This window comes from Mobula hypostoma, chromosome 10 (genome assembly GCF_963921235.1).
Source record: "Mobula hypostoma chromosome 10, sMobHyp1.1, whole genome shotgun sequence".
NCBI classification, from domain to species: Eukaryota; Metazoa; Chordata; class Chondrichthyes; order Myliobatiformes; family Myliobatidae; genus Mobula; species Mobula hypostoma.
Window position 1 is genome coordinate 80,583,640 of NC_086106.1, and position 17,332 is coordinate 80,600,971.

The window sequence follows — 17,332 nt, forward strand, 5'->3', positions numbered from 1 at the left end:
GCTCCTTTGTTGACATCAGCGCAGACTGAGGAAGCTCCAAGGCAGACAATGGGTAGTTTGCTGGGGAAGTTTCTAAGCTAATATCAAGACAGTATTGAGGGAGCTACCAAGCAGACATGGGGAGCAGAGCTGGAGGAGCTCCCAAACTGATATATGGCTAACTGTTATAACTGGTCAGCACATGCCAGATAACAGAGCTTTTTATGTCATATGACACACAAAATGAAAGCCTATATTTCAGTTAAGAGGGAATTATGCAGTGGAGATCCCCAAGAGTTAGATCTGGAGCTGCAGTTTTTAAAAAAAATTGGACCTGGGTGTATTGGGCACAATTCCCAAATTTGCAGATGGCACAAACCTTGGAGGTGTACTCATCTGTGAGAGGGATAATTATAGGAGATATAGGTAGACTAGTAGTATGAGCAGAAAGTGTTGAGGAATTTTAATGCTGGAAAATATGAAGTGTTACATTTTGGTAGGAAGGAGAGGCAATATAAACCAGGGTCACTATTCTAAAAAGGGTACTGAAACAGAAAGATAGTGGGGGGAGGGGTTGTAATTTGAGGTTGGAAAAGTAGAATGAAAAAATTGAGTTAAAAGACAATACAGAATCCTGAACTTTATAAGTAGAGGCACAGAATGCAAGAGTACCTGGTTCAACTACAAGCAGCGTGGTATCCACCTTTGGATGCCACATGAAGAAAGATGCTTTTGAGAGGATGCAGAGGAGATTCCAGGGATTGAGGACATCAGTTGTGTAGATAGACTGGAGAAGCCAGACTTGTTCTAAAAACAGAAGGGTTCTAAGGAAATCTTATCAAGGTAAATTAATAAATGGTTTTGAGAGTATTAATAAACTATTCCCTTTTGGAGAGGGGTCAAGAAGGTGATTGGCAAAGTAACCACACGGTAGGAGGATTTTTTTCTTACATGAATACATTCTGGAATGGAATTGGTAGTGGGGGTGGATTCAATTGTAAATTTCAAAGAGTATCTGAAAGAAGTGGGCAGGCTGTCGGGAGAGGTTGAATGTCTGGCACTAGCTGGATTACTGACAGAAAGTGCCAGTACTGGCTTACTTTTTCTGTTGTAACCATTCCACATTTCTTTCAATCTATTTTTGTTTTCTTGGGTGTTGCAGAACATTACAGTTACTTTGCCATTCTCTTTCAGTTGGTGAACATCTGCTCAAATGATGGACAACGGCTCTTCGAAGTGGCCTCTGTGGGTTCCATGTTGACAGGAGGTCCATTTGTTGCCATACTGGGAATTATCTATACAACTCTGTTCCTTGGGCCTACTGCTCTGCTAGGATCAGCTGTCTTCATTCTTATCTATCCATTATTGGTATGCACTGAACCCTTGGTAAAATAGTTTGTATGACATCCCACATGCTCACTCTTTAAACTTGAGGGCATTACTTTTTGTAATACATTTTGGAACTCTTTAGTAACACTTTGAAATACTTTGGCCATGAGACAGAGTACAAGTGTAATACTAAAAAAAAACAGATATGAATGAAGTTTACATTCTGGTTGTTCAGTATTCAATCAAAAATGCTTTCATGTTGCCTTTTCAAGCTTTTGTGGCACTTCCTTTCAATTCATAGTGGGCAAATGGGAGATCATCCTTCCCCATTATAATACAAAGAAGTTAAACGTTTTGATTTAATTATGAATGATGAAGTAATTACTAATGGACCAATGCATGTGATTGAGGCTCAGTTTATAATGTCCTGTGACCTATTTATTTAAATATTTTTCCACTAATGTTTCACAGGACAGTACATTTGTATTGTGATATCTGCTTGCTTTGAAAGAGGTCACTCTGGTGGTTCACTTTTGCCGTTCATTACCTGATAAACTCTTAGATTTTGAACTTTTTTACCAACCATACTGTCTGAAAATATTCCAATGTTTCATCAGGGCTACAATTTTTCAGTGCTGGCATGATGTTCATAGCTCTCCACTATATCTGTTCCAATGCTTTCTTGTATTGTAGTTTCTTTACTGTTAAAGTACTCAATGCAGTGATTAAAGAAGTGTTGCTCACAGTTCCAGCATCTCTGAACTTAGATTCTTTAAATCACTTTTTAACCATCTTTAAGGATTTGCTGGACTACCGTTTGCTTTGTCTTTCTGCATCACTCAATATAATTTATTGATTTGTATTCCCTTGTCTTATGGCATTTTTCTAAATTAAATCCCACTTTACTGCTCAGCCAACCAGATTACTTATTTCTACCTGTATTCTAAACATTTGTCCTCTCTATTAAAGACGTATTCAAATTTTAGATCATCTGCAGATTTTCTTAATGTGTCCCTTATGTTTAGTGTAAATCATTAATTTTAATAAGTACCAAGAGGAGTACTGAATCCCATGAAAACACCCTTCCAATCACACCTACTACTGTATCCAATTTGTCCCCTCTTCCTGCATCACATAGCTTTTACTTTTTTTAAAACCATTCAGCCATATGAGACTCTAGATTTGACAGTTCTGTGAATCCCTTGAATCTGTTCCTCAAATGTTTCCCAATACCCTTTGAGTGATTTATTTCCCAAGCCACTCTTTTTTGTCCATTTCTGTCAAATAACTCTCAATCTGGTAAAATTGTTCTACCCAATTTAGAGTCTTTAGTCCAATTTTATCTTTGTGATTTTCCAAAACGATGTTATTTCTAACTGAAGAATGATCAGTACCACAACTCTGAGCTCACACTGAAAGTCCACCATTCCGATTCAAATTAGTGTGTTGTTATATTCACCAGAGTGCAATGAAATTCTTGGCTCGCGTGAAGCTAGCTTCATTCTTGAAAACTAAATCCAGAATAGGACAAAGGAAGTTCGGAATTTATTTTAGGCATTTTGTGCTGTTGATACATTTAACATTGACTGTCTCTGAGTTTGAGTAATTAAAATTACCCCACCCCCATTTCTCTCCTCGCGCTTTAATGCTCTTCTATCCTTGAGAGCACCGATTATAGAGCTATAATACAAAACTGCTTAAGGGGTGGGGCGGGGCAATGGAAGCCTAATATTCCGAGTTCAAGGATTCTCAGATGAGTGACGGGGATAAAATGGGAGAGGATGAGAATGCTGGTTAAGGAAACAGTCACTGCTGTTCTATCTCCTTATGCTGTTTGGAGGTCTGAAATACACTCCTGCAATATGATTGCTGCTTTGATATCTTTTTCATTCAGTTGTATAGACTCGTTTGATGATTCATCTACCATGTCATTTCTTCTCACAGCAGTGACTGTTTCTTTAACCACTATTCTCACCTTCTTCTCTTTTATACCTCTTTCTCAACTTAAAACCCTTTAACTAGGAGCATTAAGTTTCCGTTCAACAACCCCCCCTTAAGTTTTATGAAAAATAGCTCTACTATCAGTATGCTCAGTGCCTGCCTTATTCAGTACCTCTCTTGTATTTAGATATATAATGTACTTTCAGCCCTTTTCTGGCTTATATGCTAACCTTTGTTTTCTCTGTCAACTCTTTTTCAAAGTAAGTTTTCTGCTTTTCATTTCTAGATCTGTTTTTCCCCTCATTGCTCAGATTCCTACCCCGCCACAACAATGGTTAGTTTGACACCCCTCACAACCCCTCCTTTTCCCTAAGCAAACCTACCTCTGTTGGTTTCTCCCCTTCTGAGAGGCAAGTATTCTAACCCTTCCCTAGAACTGGTCTCCAGAATACTGCTGGAACCTAAGAACCTCTCTTTTGCATTCTCTCTCCAGAATTATTTGATATCTTTAACTTCTATAATGTTCTATTGCATTATTCAATAGCTTGCAATTGCTCGTTATTTAAGGCAGGTTGTTCCACACTGCTGGTACTTGCTTTTTATATTTGTTTAGTTGTCACTTTGTTTGATTTCGCTGTTAAGTTTTTTAAAGTTAGAAACCATAGAAAACCATAGAAAAACTACAGCACAAAAACAGGCCTTTTGGCCCTTCTTGGCTGTGCCGAACCATTTTCTGCCTAGTCCCACTGACCTGCACACGGACCATATCCCTCCATACACCTCCCATCCATGTATCTGTCCAATTTATTCATAAATGTTAAAAAAGAACCCGCATTTACCACCTCGTCTAGCAGCTCATTCCATACTCCCACCACTCTCTGTGTGAAGAAGCCCCCCCCCAATGTTCCCTTTAAACTTTTCCCCCCTCGCCCTTAACCCATGTCCTCTGGTTTTTTTTCTCCCCTTGCCTCAGTGGAAAAAGCCTGCTTGCACTCACTCTATCTATACCCATCATAATTTTATATACCTCTATCAAATCTCCCCTCATTCTTCTACGCTCCAGGGAATAAAGTCCTAACCTATTCAACCTTTCTCTGTAACTGAGTTTCTCAAGTCCCGGCAACATCCTTGTAAACCTTCTCTGCACTCTTTCAACCTTATTTATATCCTTCCTGTAATTTGGTGACCAAAACTGAACACAATACTCCAGATTCAGCCTCACCAATGCCTTATACAACCTCATCATAACATTCCAGCTCTTATACTCAATACTTTGATTAATAAAGGCCAATGTACCAAGAGCTCTCTTTACGGCCCTATCTACCTGTGACGCTACTTTTAGGGAATTTTGTATCTGTATTCCCAGATCCCTCTGTTCTACTGCACTCCTCAGTGCCTTACCATTAACCTTGTATGTTCTACCTTGGTTTGTCCTTCCAACATGCAATACCTCACACTTGTCTGTATTAAGCTCCATCTGCCATTTTTCAGCCCATTTTTCCAGCTGGTCCAAGTCCCTCTGCAGGCTCCGAAAACCTTCCTCACTGTCTACTACACCTCCAATCTTTGTATCATCAGCAAATTTGCTGATCCAATTTACCACATTATCATCCAGATCATTGATATAGATGACAAATAACAATGGACCCAGCACTGATCCCTGTGGCACACCACTAGTCATAGGCCTCCACTCGGAGAAGCAATTCTCTACTACCAATCTTTGGCTTCTTCCATTGAGCCACTGTCTAATCCAATTTACCACCTCTCCATGTATACCTAGTGACTGAATTTTCCTAACTAACCTCCCATGCGGGAGCTTGTCAAAGGCCTTACTGAAGTCCATGTAGACAATATCCACTTCCGTCCCTTCATCCACTTTCCTGGTAACCTCCTCAAAAAACTCCAATAGATTGGTCAAACATGACCTACCAAGCACAAAGCCATGTTGACTCTCCCTAATAAGTCCCTGTCTATCCAAATGCTTGTAGATTCTGTCTCTTAGTATTCCCTCCAATAACTTACCTACTACTGACGTTAAACTTACCGGTCTATAATTTCCTGGATTACTTTTCGATCCTTTTTTAAACAATGGAACAACATGAGCCACTCTCCAATCCTCCGGCACTTTACCTGTAGACAGCGACATTTTAAATATTTCTGCCAGGGCCCCTGCAATTTCAACACTAGTCTCCTTCAAGGTCTGAGGGAACACCCTGTCAGGTCCCGGGGATTTATCCACTTTAATTTTCCTCAAGACAGCAAGCATCTCCTCCTTTTCAATCTGTGCAGTTTCCATGATCTCACTACTTGTTTCCCTTAATTCCATAGACTTCATGCCAGTTTCCTTGGTAAATACAGAGGCAAAAAACCTATTTAAGATCTCCCCCATTTCCTTTGGTTCCTCACATAGCCGACCACTCTGATCTTCAAGAGGACCAATTTTATCCCTTACAATCCTTTTGCTCTTAATATACCTGTAAAAGCTCTTTGGATTATCCTTCACTTTGACTGCCAAGGCAACCTCATGTCTTCTTTTAGCCCTCCTGATTTCTTTCTTAAGTATTTTCTTGCACTTCTTATACTCCTCAAGCACCTTATTTACTCCCTGTTTCCTATACATGTCATACAATTCCCTCTCCTTCTTTATCAGAGTTGCAATATCCCTTAAGAACCAAGGTTCCTTATTCCTATTCGCTTTGCCTTTAATCCTGACAGGAACATACAAACTCTGCACTCTCAAAATTTCTCCTTTGAAGGCTTCCCACCTACTGATCACATCTTTGCCAGAGAACAACCTGTCCCAGTCCACGCTCTTTAGATCCTTTCTCATTTCTTCAAATTTGGCCTTCTTCCAGTTCAGAACCTCAACCCTAGGACCAGATCTATCCTTGTCCATGATCAAATGGAAACTAATGGTGTTATGATCACTGGAACCAAAGTGCTCCCCTACACAGACTTCCGTCACTTGTCCTAACTTGTTTCCTAACAGGAGATCCAATATTGCATCCCCTCTAGTTGGTCCCTCTAAATATTGATTTAGAAAACTTTCCTGAACACATTTTACAAGCTCTAAACCATCTAGACCCCTAACAGTATGGGAGTCCCAATCAATATATGGAAAATTAAAATCCCCTACCACCACAACTTTATGTTTCCTGCAGTTGCCTGCTATCTCTCTGCAGATTTGCTCTTCCAATTCTCGTTGACTATTGGGTGGTCTGTAATACAATCCCACTAATGTGGCCATACCTTTCCTGTTTCTCAGCTCCACCCATAAGGACTCAGTAGACAAGCCCTCTAATCTGTCCTGCCTGAGCACTGCTGTAATATTTTCCCTAACAAGCAATGCTACTCCCCCACCTTTCATTCCTCTGCCTCGATCACATCTGAAACATCGGAACCCTGGAACATTAAGCTGCCAGTCCTGCCCCTCCTATAGCCAAGTTTCACTAATTGCTATAACGTCATAATTCCACGTGTCAATCTACACCCTCAACTCATCCGCTTTCCCTGCAAAACTCCTAGCATTGAAATATATACACCTCAGAAGATTTTTACCACCACTCACAACCTTTCTATTAGCGGATTTGGTTGAACTTTTAACATCATTTATTTTCACCCCAGCCACACTGTCAGCTCTGGCACTCTGGTTCCCATCCCCCTGCAAATCTAGTTTAAAGCCTCCCCAATAGCACTAACAAACCTCCCTGAAAGGATACTGGTCCCCCTGTAGTTCAAGTGTAATCCGTCTCTCTTGTACAGGTCCCACCTGCCCCAGAAGAGGTCCCAATGATCCTGAAATCTGAAACCCTGCCCCCTACACCAGTTCCTCAGCCACTTGTTCATCCTCCAGAGCATCCTATTCTTACCCTCACTGGCACGTAGCACAGGTAGCAATCCTGAGATTACCACCCTTGAGGTCCTGCTTTTCAACTTCCTACCAAGCTCTCTATATTCACTCTCCAGGACCTCTTCACTCTTCCTTGCAATGTCATTGGTACCGATGTGTACCACGACATCTGGCTGATCACCCTCCCACTTCAGAATGCCATGCAAGCGATCAGAGACATCCTTGACCCAGGCACCCGGGAGGCAACAAACCATCCTGGATTCTCTGTCACGACCACAGAACCTCCTATCTGTACCTCTAACTATTGAGTCCCCTATCACTACCACTCTCCTCTTTTTCCACCCTCCCCTCTGCACTGCAGAACCAGACTCAGTGCCAGAGATCCGGCTGCTGCAGCTTGTCCCAGGTAAGTCATCCCCCCCAAAAGTATCCAATGCGGTATACTTGTTGTTGAGGGGAATGGCCACAGGGGAACCCTGCTCTGCCTGCCCTTTCCTCTTCCCTTGCCTGATAGTGACCCAATTTCCTGTCCTCTGCTCCTTTGGTGTAACTACCTCCCTGTAGCCACTATCTATAATCTCCTCATTCTCCTGAATGATCCGCAGGTCATCCAGCTCCTGCTCCAGTTCCCTAACACGGTTTGTTAGGAGCTGCAGCTGGATGCACTTCTTGCAGGTGTCGTTGTCAGGGACACCGGAGGGCTCCCTAACTTCCCACATCCTGCAAGAGGAGCATTCCAACATCTGCCTGGCATTCTCTCCACTCTAAACAATCTGAACAAAAAATTTACCGGAACCTACCCTGGTCTCTGCCTGTTCTCTCCGAAGCCTGTTGAGCCAAAGCCGTCCCACTCTGACTCAGTCCACTCCGACGATGGCCGCTGTATATGGTGGTCTGCTTTTAAACCTTGGCGCGCTACGTCACGCGCCTGTGCAGTGCAGACCCTTCTCCCCGAGCAGTGTTTAAAAAAACCGACTTTTTTTACCCGATTTCTTCACTCCCTTCTTCTCAGCTGCTTGTTTCGACTGAAACAAGTTCATTAAGATTTAAGATTAAAGTCTGTCACAAGCCTTGGGGCCCATCAGGCCGGTGCTTATGCTAGTTTCTGTGGCGTGAAATGACTGAGAGTACGAGACCACAAGACCCCCCCCCCGGATAGGACGCCAGTCTATTGCGAGGTTAACCCCCAGCATTTTTGCTGGTACTGAGTAGACTGGAGCATTGTGTGGTTAAGTGCCTTGCTCAAGGACACACATGCTGCTCCAGCTGAGGCTCGAACCCACGACCTTCAGATCGCTAGTCCAAAGCCCTAACCACTTGGCCACACGCCAGAGAAGTTCATTAAGGCCCAATCCTAAATGTTAACCTGTCTTTTCTCATCTCAGATGCAGACATCTTTTTGTCCATCTTTTCTCTGTTTTTGTTCGATGTCAGTAGCTATTCACTTATCAATTGCTGGTTGAAAATTAATCTTTTCTCAGCTGGGGATGTTCATCATTATATTTGCAGTTGCTGTTTTTTTTCCTCAATCAATTTTGCCATCTTGGGTGATGGTGTTAATTAAGCCTGTGAAAAGAATTTACGATTGGAATAAGATACTAACAATGATTTGCTACACTTAAACTTAGTTCACTTCAATATTTATTTTTGACAGGCAATCTATCTTTCTCATGTTTTCATAGATGTTTATGTCCAGACTGACAACTTATTTCAGGAAGCAATGTATTGCTGTCACCGACAGACGTGTGCGGCTGATGAATGAAATTTTGAACTGTATCAAGTTCATTAAGATGTACACCTGGGAAAAATTGTTTGCTGAGAAGGTTCATTGTAAGTTTAATGTGAAAACCAAAGTGTGCCTCTAGGATGGCTGGCAAAAATTCTGCTTTCAAGGTTTCCTAGTTATTAGTGGTTTGCAGCTTTCTGATATAAATGAGGAACATTTTCGACCACTATACATTTCAGTTACAAAGCAATCCAGTGTTATTGAGGTCTGGAATCACATATGTGCCATTTTCAAAATAAATTAACCTTCTGGGTTTTATTTTACAACATTGGCAAGCATTATCTCCTTAATATTAGATTTTTAAAAGTGAGCCCAAATTTATCATGGGATTTTGGATCTCACTTTAGACAAGACCAAAAGGCATTCGAGCAGATTGAGGCCATTCAGTCCATCCAGTCTGCACCACCATTCCATCAAGGCTGCTATATTATCTCTTTCAACCCCATTCTCCTGGCTTCTCCTCATAACCATCGACACCTTAACTACTCAAGAACCTATCAACCTCCACTTCAAATATACTAGATGACTTGGCCTCCACAGATGTCTGTGGCAATGAATTCCACAGTTTCCCTACTCTCTGGCAAAAGAAATTCCTCCCCATCTCTATTCTATCTATTATGAGGCCATGTCCTTTGATCCTAGACTCACCTGCTTTAGGAAACATCCTCTCCGCATCCACTCTCTCTGGGCCTTTCAATAATCAATTTCTGGGTTATAAATCCATGTCTGATTAATGTTCCATAAGTCATCAGTACATTACCATAAACAACAGGAATTCTGCAGATGCTGGAAATTCAAGCAACACCCATCAAAGTTGCTGGTGAACGCAGCAGGCCAGGCAGCGTCTCTAGGAAGAGGTACAGTCGACGTCTCAGCCTGAAACGTCGACTATACCTCTTCCTGGAGATACTGCCTGGCCTGCTGCGTTCACCAGCAACTTTGATGCGTGTTGCTTGAGTACATTACCATATGTATCAGGGATCCCAAATTCTGTAAAAGATTTTTGAATACATACTGGTATTCATCTGTAACAAGTTTGCCTTTTATTTTGAAGTCGAAATATCTGGCTTAGCAGAACATGTTGCTGTACCTACTGGCATAATAGCCTTTGTTGATTTATTAACTGACATATTCCTTTACTCAATTCGGGGTTACTCTCTCATGTCTGGAATACATCTCAGCAGTGCGACATGATATGTTGCATAGATGAGGATGGAATCTTGATCAGTTTCAAGACCTTTCTCAATTCTGTTTCATGTTTTGTTGCTAAAATCTAAATCAAGTAAGATACTTCATTTCCTACTTTCAGTTTTTGCAGAAAAATGGACAATAGTCTATCTGAATATGGTTCTACAATAGTTTACAGTTATAACAACACTCCTGCTTAGACAAAATAAATGAAATTTTAAGACAATAAGATATTCTTCAACATCACTCTCTTTTAAAATTGTTATACCTGCCTTCCACAGTATCCCTCCCACTAACTAGTATTTCTCTACCTAATTCCAGATGACTATTATATTTGATTTAAAACAAATTTTTTTTTACTAGATTTCTTGTCTTAGCTTCTTAATTTTGTACCTTCTCCCTGATGTTTAAAACCATCACCATTCAAACAATTTTTGGAAAACCTTAATAATGTTCATTTATTCCTGCAGCGATCAGAAGCAGAGAGAGACAGTTTTTGGAAAAAGCAGGTTATGTGCAGAGTATCACAGTTGGAGTTGCTCCAATTGTGGTTGTACTTTCCAGTAGCTGCACATTCACACTCTACATGGCATTGGGATATGATCTAACTGCAGCTCAGGTAAACACAATCACAGTTCTACTAAATGAATTATAGTCACATGAAAACACTTGCAGATTAAGGCTGTTACATTTACAGTGGGTTGTGAAAGTTTAGTCTAAGCCGGGATAGTTCGGAGAAGGTTGTCTCCTTGGAATAGAAAACCGTGAGGTGTCGGACCTAGAATTTCTGTTGCATGATAGAATGCTTATAGGTGCATTGTGATAAAATGTCATTGAAGCAAATGTAGATTCCACGACTTTTCTTCTGCATTAAAAAATGCACAGAGCCTCTTATACACATGCATGACATCATTTGGCCTATGCCACATGCCTGGAGGCATCACCCATAATTTTCATCCATATATGTGTGGCCCACTGATGGCCTGCTAATGCAGACGCAGGCTTTCACTGCACATGTGAAGCCTGTTTTGGAGTTAAAGGAGACCTGCCTGAACAAGTCCACCCCTGGTCTCTGGCCTCCCACAATCCAATCACATCCTTGAATGCCTCCCAACTGCAACTGATCATAATTTTCCTATTAATCTTTGAAGAGCAAACCCATTCTTCAGGTCCCTCTGAAGATTTTTCTGTGTTGTGGAATGCACCGAAGTAAATACTAAGCCTTTAACTGACATTGATTCTATTCAGCCAAGTGAAATCTCTGTCTGAAATATCAATCTGTTTTGCACTTTCGGATGCTGCCTGATCAGTCCATGTTTCCAACATTTTCTAATTTTGCTTTCTTTATTCATGTAGGCATTTACTGTTGTTGCAGTCTTTAATGCAATGACCTTTGCCCTGAAAATCACACCAATATCTGTAAAAGCTCTATCAGAGGCATCTGTTGCTGTGGACAGATTTAAGGTATGATTTTTGAACTTCAATTTTAATTTACCTTTAAAATGATGTGCTGCATACAAGATTCCTAAAACAGGTGCTCAGCTAGTAGTTGATATCTGTTGATAAAATTGATTATCCCTGAATATTTTAGTTGCATCTGCATGAGCAAAAAAAAAGCAACTCACTTTTAGTGTAATAGCATTATTTGGTAGTTTAATAAGAGGGAATCTAGGCTTACAAGAAAGTTACATGAAGGTTGTCATCACTTCTGCAAGGAGATATTTCCAACAGCACAGTACATCTACAGTATTGAACTGAAATATCAGCCTACTGGAATAGTGGAATAAGATCTGACTGCACTTGAAACATATGAGTGCTTCCCACTGAGCCACAGTGGACATACCTCCAATTACCTTATAAATGATGGATTAAAAGTACTCTATATGTTATATGTCCTGAATTATACTTATAAAAAAGTACACCTTACCGGTTACACCCTTCAAATAGATTTTAGAATTCAATCTACAACCCTAATAATACTGTTCCAATTGTCCAAATAAGATAAACTTATAATAATGGCCTCTGAGAAAGAGAACTTCCAACAAAATAAAACAAAGTTTGTTTAAATCACTTATTTTACCACCTCTATTATTCTGCTCTCTACCTTCCACTGAAGATTATTTATTATTTTACTGATAATATGTTTAGCAAATCCTCCTGCTCTGACATGCAAAGGTACCCTGAGGTTTCTAAACACAAGGGATTCTGCTGATGCTGGAAATCTTGAGAAACACACACAAAGTGCTGGAAGAACTCAGCAAGTCAGTCGGCATCTACGGAGGGGAATACACAGTTGACATTTTGTGCTGAGACCCTTCATCAGGACTGGTAAGGAAATGAGGCAGAAGCCAGAATAAGAAGGTGTGGGCAGGGGAAGGAGTACAAGCTGGTAGGTAATAGATGAGACAAGGTGAGGGAGACGGTGGCTGGGGGAGGGGAGATGAGGTAAGAAGCTTAAATGGGATAGGTGGAAGAAGTTAAGTGTTGAAGACAAAAGAATCTGATAGAGGACAATGGACCATGAAAAAAGTGAAGGAGGAGGAGGAGAAACAGAGAGAGGTGATTGGCATTTGCATCATCCTCCCCTATCATCCTACACAACCTTCCCCTCACCTAGTTTCATCTGATAACTTGTACTCCTTCCTCTGCTCCTTCCACCTTCCTATTCTGGCTTATGCCACTTCCTTTGCTGTCGTGATGAGGGGTCTCGGCCCAAAATATCACCTGTTTATTCCTCTGCATAGAGGTAGCCTGATCTGTTGAGTTCCTCCAGCATTATTTCACTTTGCTCCTGAAGTTTTGTGCTTTTCGTGCTTTTGTTGATAAATGATTAGAAAGGAATGTATGTGAGATTTTCGTGCTTTGTTTGATTGCTATACTGAATGATATAATTTGTTTGTTATTTAAAAACACCTCAGAACTATTGTGTGGAACTAAGGTAGTTATTACAAACTTTACTGTTTGTGACTATATTTGTGGATAATCAGCAGTCACTATTAGGCAGTAATAATTTATCACACAAGGTCTTCATTGGTTGAAAACTTTGGTTGTTAAGATTGATGTGGTCAAGTGATACTCATGATTATTGTTGACTTTGATATGTTATGGAGTAACTGAATTAAAAGAACTACCAAGAGAAGCAGGAGTTTGCAACTCAGAATTTTGTAACTGCAAGAGCAAATTTGCCCATGTTTCCCATTAACTCAAAATCCAGCAAATCTACCTGTTTAATGTTGCCATAGTTACTCTTAAAATGACATTTTTTATAAATATGTAAAATTTAAACTTTCAATCAAACAACTTCTTCTGCAAGAGCTTATAACTCACATAAGAGAAAATACTCTTCCAAGAGTACTGTGTGCTATAGAAAATCACATGAAGCTCTACTTTGCTTTGAAACTGATAGTGTTTAATTCTATAAAATTGCATAGAAAAATACACAGAAACAAGCCTTTAAGCCCAATTATTTATATATTGATATTTATATACTTGTGCCTTATTTACCAAAGTAATGCAATTTATTTTAAAGGCTCTCAAATCCAGTGCTCCTTACTTTTCCAATTTCTTTTATTTAGTTTCCCTTTGAAAGAGGCTACTTCTCTCAACTTTCTGAGCTAGAAAGTTCAATATTCAGAGCATTCTCAATTAAGAACTGTCACCTCATTTTTCAGTTTGCTTTATCTGCAATGATTTTGCATTTGTCACAATGTGTTTTGGACTTCTCCACAAATGGAAACATTCCCAAATCTGTCCTGCATTACCCATTCATTCTAAAGACTTCAATTAACTCAGTTTTTAGGTTTTCTTATGTTTAAAAAAAACTTGTTCAAACTTCCTGATAGCTACAATCCCTCATTTCTGGTCCTTTTTAAAATCTTTTTATTTTATTATTGCTTCAGTATTTCTGCATCTTTTTTATGGTGAGGACACTTACATGTACTCAGTAATATAAATTCAATTTGCCCCTTTCCAGAACCCTATGTAAGTTTAATTTATTGTCTCTAGCTCCTCATTTGATTGTTTTGCAAATAGACCTGAAAGCCAGGATAAGGGAGGCGAAAGACAGGTATAGGAGGAAGCTTGAGTAGAAACTCCAGCAGAACAACATGAGAGAGGTCTGGAGGGGGATGAGGACCATCACTGGGTTCCGGCAAACTAGCAACAGAGGAGCTGAAGGCAGTGTGGACAGGGCCAATGAACTTAACCTGCTCTTTAACAGATTTGACATTGTGGCCCCTGCCTATCCCCCACATGAGTCATCTGTTGTCAACCAACACATATTCCACTTTCCCCTCCTCCCCCTCCTCACAGACCACACCCTGCTCTCATGACTATACCCCTTCCCCACATGAAACCACCATGGTGGGCTTCACAGCTGAGCAGGTGAGAAGACAGCTGAAACGTCTCAACCCAAGCAAGGCTGCAGGACCGGATGGTGTCAGTACCAGGGTGCTCAAAGCCTGTGCCCCTCAGCTATGTGGAGTACTTTGCCATGTATTCAACCCGAGCCTGAGGCTCCGGAGGGTTCCTGTGCTGTGGAAGATGTCCTGCCTCGTCCTTATGCTGAAGACGCCATGCCCCAGTGGCCTCAGTGACTACAGACCGGTGGCATTGACCTCCCACATTATGAAGACCCTGGAGAGACCTGTTCTGGAGCTGCCATACTTCGATCTCCTCCAGTTGCCTACCAGCCCCGACTAGGAGTTGAGGATGCCATCGTCTACCTGCTGAACCATGTCTATGCCCACCTGGACAAGCCAGCGAGCACTGTGAGGGTCATGTTTTTTGACTTCTCCAGTGCGTTCAACACCATCCGCCCTGCTCTGCTGGGGGAGAAGCTGACAGCGATGCAGGTGGATGCTTTCCTGGTGTCATGGATTCTTGATTACCTGACTGGCAGACCACAGTACATGTGCTTGCAACACTGTGTGTCCGACAGAGTGATCAGCAGCACTGGGGCTCCACAGGGGACTGCCTTGTCTCCCTTTCTCTTCACCATTTACACCTCGGACTTCAACTACTGCACAGAGTCTTGTCATCTTCAGAAGTTTTCGGATGACTCTGCCATAGTTGGATGCATCAGCAAGGGAGATGAGGCTGAGTACAGGGCTACGGTAGGAAAGTTTGTCACATGGTGTGAGCAGAATTATCTGCAGCTTAATGTGAAAAAGACTAAGGAGCTGGTGGTAGACCTGAGGAGAGCTAAGGTACCGTTGATCCTTGTTTCCATCCAGGGGATCAGGGTGGACATGGTGAAGGATTACAAATACCTGGGGATACAAATTGACAATAAACTGGACTGGTCAAAGAACACTGAGGCTGTCTACAGGAAGGGTCAGAGCCGTCTCTATTTCCTGAGGAGACTGAGGTCCTTTAACATCTGCCGGATGATGCTGAGGACGTTCTACGAGTCTGTGGTGGCCAGTGTTATCATGTTTGCTGTTGTGTGCTGGGGCAGCAGGCTGAGGGTAGCAGACACCAACAGAATCAACAAACTCATTCATAAGGCCAGTGATGTTGTGGGGATGGAACCGGACTCTCTGACGGTGGTGTCTGAAAAGAGGGTGCTGTCCAAGTTGCATGCCATCTTGGACAATGTCTCCCATCCACTACATAATGTACTGGTTGGGCACAGGAGTACATTCAGCCAGAGACTCATTCCACCGAGATGCAGCACAGAGTGTCATAGGAAGTCATTCCTGCCTGTGGCCATCAAACTTTACAACTCCTCCCTTGGAGGGTCAGACACCCTGAGCTGGTAGGCTAGTCCTGGACTTATCTCATAATTTACTAGCATAATTTACATATTACTATTTAACTATTTATGGTTTTATTACTATTTATTATTTATGATGCAACTGTAACGAAAACCAATTTCCCCCGGGATCAATAAAGTATAACTATGACTATGTGCTTCACTGGAATGGAAATAACCAATTGTCAGTTTATTTTTTATTCCTATTTCTATTTCAATTCATTCTCTCTGAGCATCTTAAACAATGTTGCATATTATTTCTAGAAACAACTTTTAAAACCAAATCTCTCCCAAAGGAAAAGTAAGGGGAAGACAATGAGCATAAGCCTATGATTGAATTTGAATATCAAAATTAGAACTCCCTTTATAATGTGCCACACATACAGAGATACAAAGAGTTGCCAATTGAAATAAAATTAGTCACTTTTCATTCACTTTATAAGCGGGTCAAATCTGCAATTAAATTTCTGTTAATAATTTATACAGCATCTTTTACCATTGAAAGTTATGCCCCCTAAATCTAAAAAATGGGAACATTTCTTGCAATATTGAAATATTATTATGTTCTTTGAATGCTAAATTCAGTAGTCTTACAATAATTGATCAATACTGTGTATTGCTTTGCTTAAAATTTGTTTCCTCTTCTCACCTCTACAGCATTTACTTTTAATGGAAGAACTAGAAGTTGTGAGGAAGGAGCCTATTAGCCCACACAATGCCATTGAATTTTGTGATGCTACCTTGGCATGGGAAAGCAGCAGTTCCTGCTTCTTAGAAAGACAAATAGATGCAAACAAAGGTGACATGAAGAAGATGAAAAAGAGGAAAGGAAGAGGGATAGAGAAGAAAAAAATGAATCTTTATGTTGAAGCTGGTCCAGAAAATTCACTTGATTCACTTGATCATGGCACTAAAATACAGTATGACCACGATGACTTACATGTTAATTTATCATCTCCAAAACCCAAATTCCAGACAGTCTTACATCATATCAACTTAAATGTTGAACAGGTATACTTAAACAATGTTTTCAAAATGCTGAGCCTTGGATTCCTGTACTGTTTTAAATATTGCATTTGAAATATAGTTATCGTTTTTTTAAAAATCGAAGCTCAAAACTTTGATTTTAGTGATGTTTCAATAATACAACTTAATCCCCAAAACCATAGTTCCTCTGTATGAATGTGATTGGCATTGTCAGTAATACCTGAATCTATTTTAAATAGCAACAAATTGCTGTTAATTTTGCTTACAGAAAATTAGGGGACAGGTATTATTCAACACAGATAAAATGTTTTACTCTGTGGCTAACTTAACTTGTATCTTTTCATGACAACTAATTTTAATTAATTGTTACAACAATATGTTAATCAGATTATACTCACTATTTGATCATAGAACATTGTAGATTAGAAAGTGCTAGTATAAGCCTGAAGATGAAGACAACTTCAATATTCAATCGCAAACAACAGGAATTCTGCAGATGCTGGAAATTCAAGCAACA

The 17,332-nt window shown here is 40.6% G+C and overlaps 1 protein-coding gene across 1 annotated transcript in view; it reads left to right on the top strand.

The window, feature by feature from the left end:
• The window catches only part of LOC134352556 (ATP-binding cassette sub-family C member 5-like), a 155,937-nt gene that overhangs the window by 40,278 nt on the left and 98,327 nt on the right, over nucleotides 1–17,332 (top strand). Inside the window, exons 7-11 of the mRNA XM_063059812.1 lie at nucleotides 1,174–1,347; nucleotides 8,782–8,929; nucleotides 10,544–10,692; nucleotides 11,430–11,537; nucleotides 16,486–16,839. Coding sequence (XP_062915882.1) covers nucleotides 1,174–1,347; nucleotides 8,782–8,929; nucleotides 10,544–10,692; nucleotides 11,430–11,537; nucleotides 16,486–16,839 — 933 coding nt within the window. The remainder of the gene's footprint in view (nucleotides 1–1,173; nucleotides 1,348–8,781; nucleotides 8,930–10,543; nucleotides 10,693–11,429; nucleotides 11,538–16,485; nucleotides 16,840–17,332) is intronic.